Below are 9,362 nucleotides of genomic sequence, written 5' to 3'. Positions count from 1 at the left end.
ACTGTCTAAGGACTTGAGAAGCAAGAGGCTATAAGTCCATCTCCAAAGACCTGAATGTTCCTGTGTCTACCGTGCGCAGTGTCATCAATAAGTGTAAAGCCCATGGCACTGTGGCTATCCTCCCGAGATGTGGACGGAAAAGAAAAATTGACAGGAGATTTCAACAAAAGACTGTGCGGATGGTGCATAAAGAACCTCGACTAACATCCAAACAAGTTCAAGCTGTCCTGCAGTCCGAGGGTAGTGTCAACCCGTACTATCCGTCGACGTCTGAATGAAAAGGGACTCTGTGGTAGGATACCTAGGAAGACCCCACTTCTGACCCAGAGACATAAAAAAGCCAGGCTGGAGTTTGCCAAAACTTACCTGAGAAAGCCAAAAACCTTTTGGAAGAATGTTCTCAGGTCAGATGAAACAAAACTAGAGCTTTTTGGGAAAAGGCACCATTATACTTTTACAGGGGGAAAAAAACGAGGCCTTCAAAGAAAAGAACACGGTCCCCGCAGTCAATCATGGCGGAGGCTCCCTGACTTTTTGGGGTTGCTTTGCTACCTCTGGCACAGGACCGCTTGACCGTGTGCAAGGCATTATGAAGTCTTAAGACTACCAACAAATTTTGCAGCATAATATAGGGCCCAGTGTGAGAAAGCTGGGTCTCCCTCAGGGGTCATGGATTTTCCATCAGGACAATAACCCAAAACACACTGCAAAAAGCACTTTCTCCATGCTCAGTGTGGTACACACAAGGACACAGGTTGAGTCAACTTTAATCCATTTTAACTGGCAGCAAGTGTGATTTAGTTATTGCCACCACCTGTAATGTGCTACAGGTAATTAACAGGAGTTTTGTGTAAAATGATCATGATTTAATTTTTTTTTTTTCATTCTCTGTTGTGCTTTTTCATTGCAAGCAAAATGAATGAAGATATTACTATCAAATAATTTGTAATTGCAATCATTTTCTGCGAGAAATTGAGCATTATTTGACAGAATTGCAGGGGTGCCAATACCGTACTGGCCCAAATATAAGACGGTGTTTTTTCGCATTGAAATAACACTGAAAAAGAGGGGGTCGTTTTATATTCGCGGTCTAGACATTATACCCATTCACGACGCTAGATGGCGCCAGATATCATTGAAGCGATGTTCTGTCATTAAAGATCTCAGCTACTCTTTTTAGTTTAACCAGTTTGCATTATTTTATTGCAATGTTTTTCCTTATTCAGATTTGTTTCAAGACAAGTTACAGTTAGACTTCACTTTGATGGTTAATGCAATTATTGCAATTTTGTTGTTTTATCACAATAGATTGGTTTTACATTTCAAAAACCAGAAGCCATTCATTTATGAATGTGATTGCACTTTAGTTTACATATTTAAATGTTCAGATATTAAGATTTGATCAGGCAAAATAACATGCTTTTTCCCTCAAATATATAGTTTTACTCATTTGTTTCGGATGAACTGTAATTATTTTCTGAATTTGGTGTTCAAAAAGTCTTTTTTTCATACTTGAGTCTTGAAAAAGAGGGGGTCGTCTTATAATCAGGGCCGTCTTATATTCGGGCCAATACGGTATTTTTGGCCAGCAGTGTAGGTCTTTATTATAAATTCATATGTATATAGTACAGTCAATTATTTGCAATGACATTTTTCGGCCACTAGGGGTGCACTGGCCCGCCAGCCTCCTCTCAATCTCGCCGTATGATCAACATCCGCGGGAGGCATTTTTCAAGGTACCATTCCATTGTTCCGAGTTGAACACGAGACTTTCGTCATAATCCTAGCGAAAACTGCTTTGCAAAAAAACGACAAGCAAAAAATTGAGCCTCCTTTTTTAATTGTAGCCACTGGTTTGGAGACTTGACTTCTGGCCCTCTAGTTTCTTTCCCGACCTTTTCCACCGTCCCCTGAAAGACCAGCCTCCGCCTCTTCAATGAACAATAACAGCACCCGCTCCCTCATTTCTGATGATCCGGTCTTTTATTCATAAATGAAACATGATGTTTGTCAACAACAGTTCGAGTTGGAGCTTAGCAAACATGGCCAGGACTACTTCATACGTACGCTACAAGAAAAGTAACATTTTCTATGTACACACACCTAACAAACACAGCGACAACAAAACTTGAGATTACTGTCCTCACGATTTAAGACAATTTAGCACGCCGGTAAGCGCGCTCGACTGTCTTACTCATATCTCAAGATGTATACAAAACATTTTCAAATAGTTTTCCATTAGCAAAAACATTTGCGAAGTCACCAAATACTTTGATTGAGCTCCAAACTTGGCTTATACGACAACTACATACATAGCAGACAATGATTGGAAGTTAGCACAAACAAGTTACACCATTTTGGAGGAGGAAACATTAAAAAATAAGTTTTTAACATTCACAATTACTCGAGAAGTGCGCACAGTATTCATATATATATATAAAAAAAGCCATTAAAAAATCTTTGCCAAGTAAAATCTCAGACTTTACAAGCAGAATATGCTGTGCGTCCATGTTTGTTTCAAGCAGAGATGAAAAAAAAAAAAGTAGGTAACATCCATTGAGCTTTTCGACTACGATTGTTGGCAACATGCAAGTAAAAGCATTAGATCATCTCACGAGTAACAAACAATCCGCTGGGATACACTTGGCCTAGTATTAAAAGTGGTTTCAATATAAACAGACATTTTGGCATAAATTTGATAGCACATAGCAGACAGATTTCCACATCCACGTTCGTTCCGTGATCAGAAAATTTTAAAAGTTCACGTTTGGTTGCTGAATAAAATCTGATTTAAGCAAAAAAAAAAACCAAAACATATGGACATTTGGTACATAAGGAAAGAAACACTTAGTCACTGTCATTGACGATGATAGACGTCAAATTCATTTGAATTTGCATTTCACTGTCATAAACGGCGATATACGTCCCATTCACTTGGTCTGGGAAGGATGGCAGCGATCATCGTTAACAATTCTACTTAAGGCATTGGAGGAATACATAAGTACATTAAAATATTGTTAAAAAAAATAAATCAACAGAATATAGAACATTCAATTGAAAAATACAGCCAAAAATATAAAAATCCTAAAAAAGATTTTAAAAATAAAAAATAAGCTTATTAAAATATAATAACTAAAAAAGTGGGGTATATTAATAAATTCCTTCGTTTTATTTTTATATTTCCCCCAAAATGTTTTTTTTTTAATGTTTAATTTTTAAAATAATTTTAAAAAATTATTATCATCATTTAAGATTTTTAAGAGTATTCACGGAATTCTATCTGAGGTATATTTCGCTAATGTTAATTCAGGTAAAAGAAAGAAAAAAAATCATGTAGTTATTCACTGAATTGTTTTTGAGGTATAATTTTCAAATGTAAATTCAGGTAAAAAATATAGAAATTTAAATTGAAAATACAGCCAAAAATGTAGACATCCCCCCCCCCCTTTTTTTTTTAAATAATAGGAAATAAACGTAAATATAGAAAAAATGTTCAAAATATATTTGCTTACTAAAAATAACGACTAAAACAGTGGAATATATTAATAAATTCCTTCTTTTTATTTTTATATTCTCCCGAAATATTTTTTCAATGTTTAATTTTAATATTTAAAATATTTTTCTCCCCAATTTTTTAAATGTAATTTTTTAAATTATTATTTTCATTCCGGATTTTACCATTTTTAGTTGTATTTTTCAATTGAATTGAATTTTCTTTATCATTATGATTTTCATGTACTTATGTATTCACTGAATTCTTTATGAGGTATAATTTTCAAATGTAAATTCAGAAATAAAATCGAAATTTAAATTGAAAATACAGCCAAAAATCCCCCAAAAAGATTTTTAAAATAATAGGAAATAAACGTAAATATAGAAAAAGCTTCAAATAAATTTGCTTACTAAAAATAAGGACTAAAATATTCCTTTTTATTTTTACATTCTCCCGAAAATGTTTTTTCAATGTTTAATTTTAATTTTTAAAATAATAATTTTTTTCAAAATTTTTTTGTTTAATTTTTTAAATTTAATTATTATTTTCATTCAGGATTTTACCATTTTAGTTATATTTTTGAATTGAATTGAATTTTCTTTATCATTATTATTTTCATGTACTTATGTATTTACTGAATTCTTTTTGAGGTATATTTTTCAAATGTAAATTCAGGTAATTTATATATTAATAAATTCCTTCTTTTTATTTTTATATTCTCCTGAAAAGGTTTTTTTCAATGTTTAATTTTTCAAATAATAATTTAAAAAATGGTTTTTAATTTTTTTAAATTATTATTTTAATTCTAGATTTTACTGTTTTTGTTGTATTTTTCAATTGAATTGAATTTTTCTTTATCATTATGATTTTCATGCACTTATGCACTGAAATCTTTTTGAGGTATATTTTTCAAATGTAAATTCAGGTAATTTATATATTAATAAATTCCTTCTTTTTATTTTTATATTCTCCCGAAAATGCTTTTTCAATGTTTGATTTTAATTTTTAAAATAATAATTTCTTCAAATTTTTTTTAAATATAATTTTTTTGAATTATTATTTTTATTCCGGATTTGTCCATTTTTCGCTGTATTTTTCAATTGAATTGAATTTTCTTTATCATTATGATTTTCATGTACTTATGCACTGAATTCTTTTTGAGGTATATTTTTTAAATGTAAATTCAGGTCATTTTAAAAATTATTATTATGATTTTCATGTACTTACGTATTCACTGAAGTCATTTGAGGTATACTTTTCATATGTAAATTCAGGTAGAAAAAAAAGTTTATGGGATAAAGCGGTTAGAACAGTAGGAAGGTTCTTGATTTGTTTCCTTTGTTTCAGTATTGTAAGTTGTAATATGCCAAAGTTACTGTGTAATCAATTAAAAAAAGATTTTTTTTTTTTTTTTTTTTTTTTAAAGCAAATTTGGTTCCTTTATCACCGGACAGTCAATGGCAGTGTCAAGATAACTTTAAGTCAAGGCACACCACTGGATTTGATTTCTAGCTCAGGGAGATTTTAGAAACTATACACAAGTTTTCTTAAGTGCAAAAGAGAGAAGGCTATAACATACGACGGGGCTAAAGAACGTAACTACGCTTCAACGTGGAGGCGCGCAGAACCCCCGAAAGTCACTCTTTGGCCCGCCTACGCGAACACCTGCCTGCTCCCCAGGGCCGGCTGAGGGGTCCCCTGTTGCGCGGGCTGTGAGGGCGGCGGCAGCTGCGCCTGCTCGGGAATGTGTGTGTGGCGTGCGGAGGGCAGTGCGTGGTGGCCGTTCCCCAGGGGGGTGGGGCTGGTGGTGACGTCGGACCAGTCCGAGTTGGAGTGCGGCGAGGACGACGACCAGGGGTCCGGGGATTCGGGCGAAGGTGTGAGATAGGGGTGCTCGCTGGGAGGGTGCGCCGGGTGGCCGGGGGTGGTGCCTTCGGAGCCGGCGGGGGTATAGCCGTGTTGGGAGGGCGGGGTGGGGTACTTATCCACCGGGCTCTGCATGGGAGTGTATGAAGGTAGCGGTCCTCCGTGGTTGATGGCGTGCATGGGGTGCGAGAGCCCTATGCTCATCTGATCAGGCATCTGGTACATCAAAGCTTGGCTGCAGTGGAGGCGACCGGGCCCCGCCTGGGGGTTCTGAGGCTGGGCTTGAGTCACCTGCACGTGGCTCTGCTGGGGCTGCTTCATCAAGGCTTGGCCTCTGCCGGGCGCCATCATCTGGAAGGTGACGATAGGGGGAAGCTGCTCCCTACTCATGGTGACGTTCATGGGGGTCAGCATAGGACCCTGGCCGTGGTGCTGCGCCATCCCGCGGTGGCTTCCCCCCATGGGGTGCGGCACTAGGCCAAACATGTGGCCGCCGTAGCCGCGTTTGTTCATGCCCACCCAAGCTTGCTGTTGCTGCTGCTGGCCGAGCATGTGGCTGACGGGGGGCAGCATCGGTCTGGTGGCGGGGCTGGTCATGAGGGGCGGCGAGTTGGCGTTAGCGGAGGCGGCGCCGGATACGTCGCCTCCATACGAGTGCGGCGATTCCAAGGAGTCGACTGGCGACATGGTGACGGAGCTCTCGGGGAGACCTCCGGCCGCTTTCACGCCATTGACACTGCCCGACGCGCTCGCTGCGCCACCGCCCGCGGCCGGACCCTCACCCCCGGCGGGCTTCTTTCTTCGCTTAGCCTTCATGTCTTTGGGGTCCTTAGCACCCCCGCCGGCGCCTCCCATTTTGCCGCCGCCCCGCCGGCTTTTCTTCCCCTGCGGTCCCGGACGCATGCCGATAAACGCGGCTCCGTTGGCGCCGCACATCACCGAGGAGTTTCCTCCGATGTGATTGGGGCCGCTGTGGGGGCTGTGAACCAGGTTGTACTGGTCGAGCAGGCGCACGATGTCGTGGTGCATCCGTTCTTGAGCCGTGTCCCTGGGAAGACGATCCAGGTGATCGGTGATGTCGCGATTGGAGTAGTGGTCCAGGAGCACTTGAGCGGCTTCAAAGCTGCCTTCTCGGGCTGCCAGGAATAACGGCGTCTCCTCCTGAATGACAAAAGTCAAATGATTTACAACTAGGGTTGTTCCGATCATGTTTTTTTGCTCCCGATCCAATCGTTTTAGTTTGAGTATCCGCCGATCCCGATATTTCCCGATCCGATTGCTTTTTTTCTTCTCCTGATTAATTTTCAATCATTCCCGATAATTTTTCCCTATCATATACATTTTGGCAATGCATTAAGAAAAAAATGAATAAAACTCGGACGAATATATACATTCAACATACAGTACATAAGTACTGTATTTCTTTATTATGACAATAAATCCTCAAGATGGCATTTACATGATTAACATTCTTTCTGTGAGAGGGATCCACGGATAGAAAGACTTGTAATTCTTAAAGGACAAATGTGACTTTGTATATTGTGACTAAACATTGCCATCTAGTGTATTAGTTGAGCTTTCAGTAAATTATACTGTAGCAATTTAACTGTTCTGCCGAAATGCATGATGGGAAGTGCAACCATGACTGTGCGTAGTGACACCAATTGATATATCTTCTCTGCGTTGAGAAATAACATATGGTGTTAAGAAAAAGATCAACTACTGCCTTTCTTCCCCACATTGCTTCCCACGATATTTTTAGTTGTTGAGAGGGGGATTTTAAGGCTTTAGCTAATTAAATAAAGGCTCCAAAGACTGCCTAAATTCACTCTACTCATTGTACACTGCCTTTTAGCTCCATATAAAGGTAAAACGGCGCCTTTATAGATTGAACGCGACAATGCGTGAGTGGGTCGTGCAGCGCATGCGTTAATTGCGTTAAATATTTTAACGTGATTAATTAAAAAAAAAAAAATACCGCCGTTAACGCGATAAATTTGATAGCCCTACTTTAAGCCAAAACTAAAAACTCTGGATGAGTGTAAGACATTTTGTCTGTAACGTTAAATACAATTAGAGAACGATTTAATAAAAAAAATAAACACATTTTTTAATTAAAAAAGGGCATGTCCGATATTTTTTTGCCGATTCCAATACTTTGAAAATGACGTCATCGGACCCGATCGATCGGGATGATCTTTATTTACGACAAATTACTGTAAGCTTCACATTTTCGTGCAGGAACTTTGATTTTTTTTTTTTTTTCTTGAATGGTTTTATCACATTCATATAGGACAGGTTTCAAATCTACGGCCTAGTGGCCAATTGCAGCCCAAGTGGCAATATTTTCTGGCCGTGGTTGACATCCAACTGTATTAGTGTTGCCTGCACGTTTTCTTCATTTGTATACAGATATATGTACCACAATTTTCGGACTATAAGGCGCACCTGACTATAAGCCGCCACACACCAAATTTGACACGAAAATGGCATTTGTTCATACAGTACATAAGCCGCACTGGACTATAGGCCGCAGCTGTCCTTACTGTATTGAAGGATATTTACAACAAAAGATATTAACCGGTAAAACTCCTAAGACCTTTGAACCAATAGGCTGCAAAGCTTCATTTGGCCGTCACTGCCCCCTTGGGGTAGACAGTCAACCTCTGCTGCCATCTGTCGTCAAAACAGTTGTCATCCAACATGCCTCCTAGCATGCATTGCAGCACTACAGATGTAAATTGTCTATTGTAGCTTATCAGTGTTGTCAATATTGACTTTCCTCTATTACTAACTACTATAAGACATACTTTACGACTTGACTGACAGTGAATGAGTTAGCCTAATGATTACTTTTGAATAGATGTCCACTGTAGAATATGAAGACAACCTATTTTGGAACATATTTGAACCCACCTTATTGTCCTGCATGTCACGGTTGGCTCCATTCTTCAAAAGCACAAGAGTGGCCTCCACATTGTTAACTGCCGCAGCCCAGTGAAGAGCAGACTTGCCTGAAAACAGAATATTGAGAAATTACACATATGAGACGGGTATGGTTTTGGTGCCACCTCAGTGCGAAGAAACTTTCTCGAAATGAGGTGGGAAGTTTTTCTTAGTAGTGTTGCACTGATAACATTTTTGCCTCCTGATACCGATTCAAATACCTGGCTGTGCGGTATTAGCCGATATTGGTAGTGTACCAATACCATGTTTTTTGTAAAAAAAATATACATTTTCTTTGTGTTTTTTTACTAAATTAGTCTAAATTAAATCAGTGTAAATTAAAGGCATTGTTATCATGACTTGTTCTGACACTGCTTAATTATTGCCTGCCGTTGACAGCGCTAGACGTCCAATCCAATGGAAGTGGGAGGGATGGCCACGAATTCACAAATGTTCATTTGCTGCCTATTGCGCTGTCTACTAGTGATGAATTCATTTCAATTCATGGCAGAAGCATGAAAAGACCTTCCACCACCCCTACCAAAATGTCTTAAGGCAGCCATGTTGGTAGGGCGATGTTCCCATCAACTGATTTTTTACAAAAGATTTTATCAATGTCAAAGCAACTGCTATTTACTGATTGTCATTATTGCATTTCTTTGGTATTATTTTTATATAACTATAAATGCATTTATAAATTAATACTATCGTAATTTCCGGGCTATAAGGCGCACCTGACTAGCCACCACCCACCAAATTTGACACGAAAACAGCATTTGTTAATAAATAAGCCGCACCGGACTATAAAACGCAGTTTTCCCTCAATGTATTATGGGTTATTTACACCAAAAGTTATTAACCGGTAACACTTTATTTGACAGAGGCTTCATAAGACTGTCATAATTATGACATGACCCTCTCTATTAGTGTCATCTGGCAAATTATCTCACTTTTTAATGGATGTAAAAGAGCCGAGCTGCACATAAATGGAATTAGTGACAAAATTTGTCGGATGACACTTTATGACATCATATACCTACTTCCCCTTGGCAATATT

General features: G+C 38.6%; 1 protein-coding gene across 1 annotated transcript in view; it reads right to left on the bottom strand.

Moving 5' to 3' along the window:
* Positions 1-1,643: 1,643 nt before the first annotated feature.
* The window catches only part of notch2 (notch receptor 2), a 158,279-nt gene continuing 150,560 nt past the window's right edge, over positions 1,644-9,362 (bottom strand). The window contains exons 34-35 of the mRNA XM_057840208.1: positions 8,276-8,373; positions 1,644-6,520 (exon numbers count right to left, since the gene is read on the bottom strand). Of these exons, the coding sequence (XP_057696191.1) occupies positions 5,147-6,520; positions 8,276-8,373 (1,472 nt within the window). The 3' untranslated portion in view covers positions 1,644-5,146. The remainder of the gene's footprint in view (positions 6,521-8,275; positions 8,374-9,362) is intronic.

Source organism: Corythoichthys intestinalis, chromosome 7, assembly GCF_030265065.1.
Source record: "Corythoichthys intestinalis isolate RoL2023-P3 chromosome 7, ASM3026506v1, whole genome shotgun sequence".
Taxonomy (NCBI): domain Eukaryota; kingdom Metazoa; phylum Chordata; class Actinopteri; order Syngnathiformes; family Syngnathidae; genus Corythoichthys; species Corythoichthys intestinalis.
Note: the sequence above shows the minus strand (reverse complement) of the source record. Positions and strands in the feature narration are given on the sequence as shown.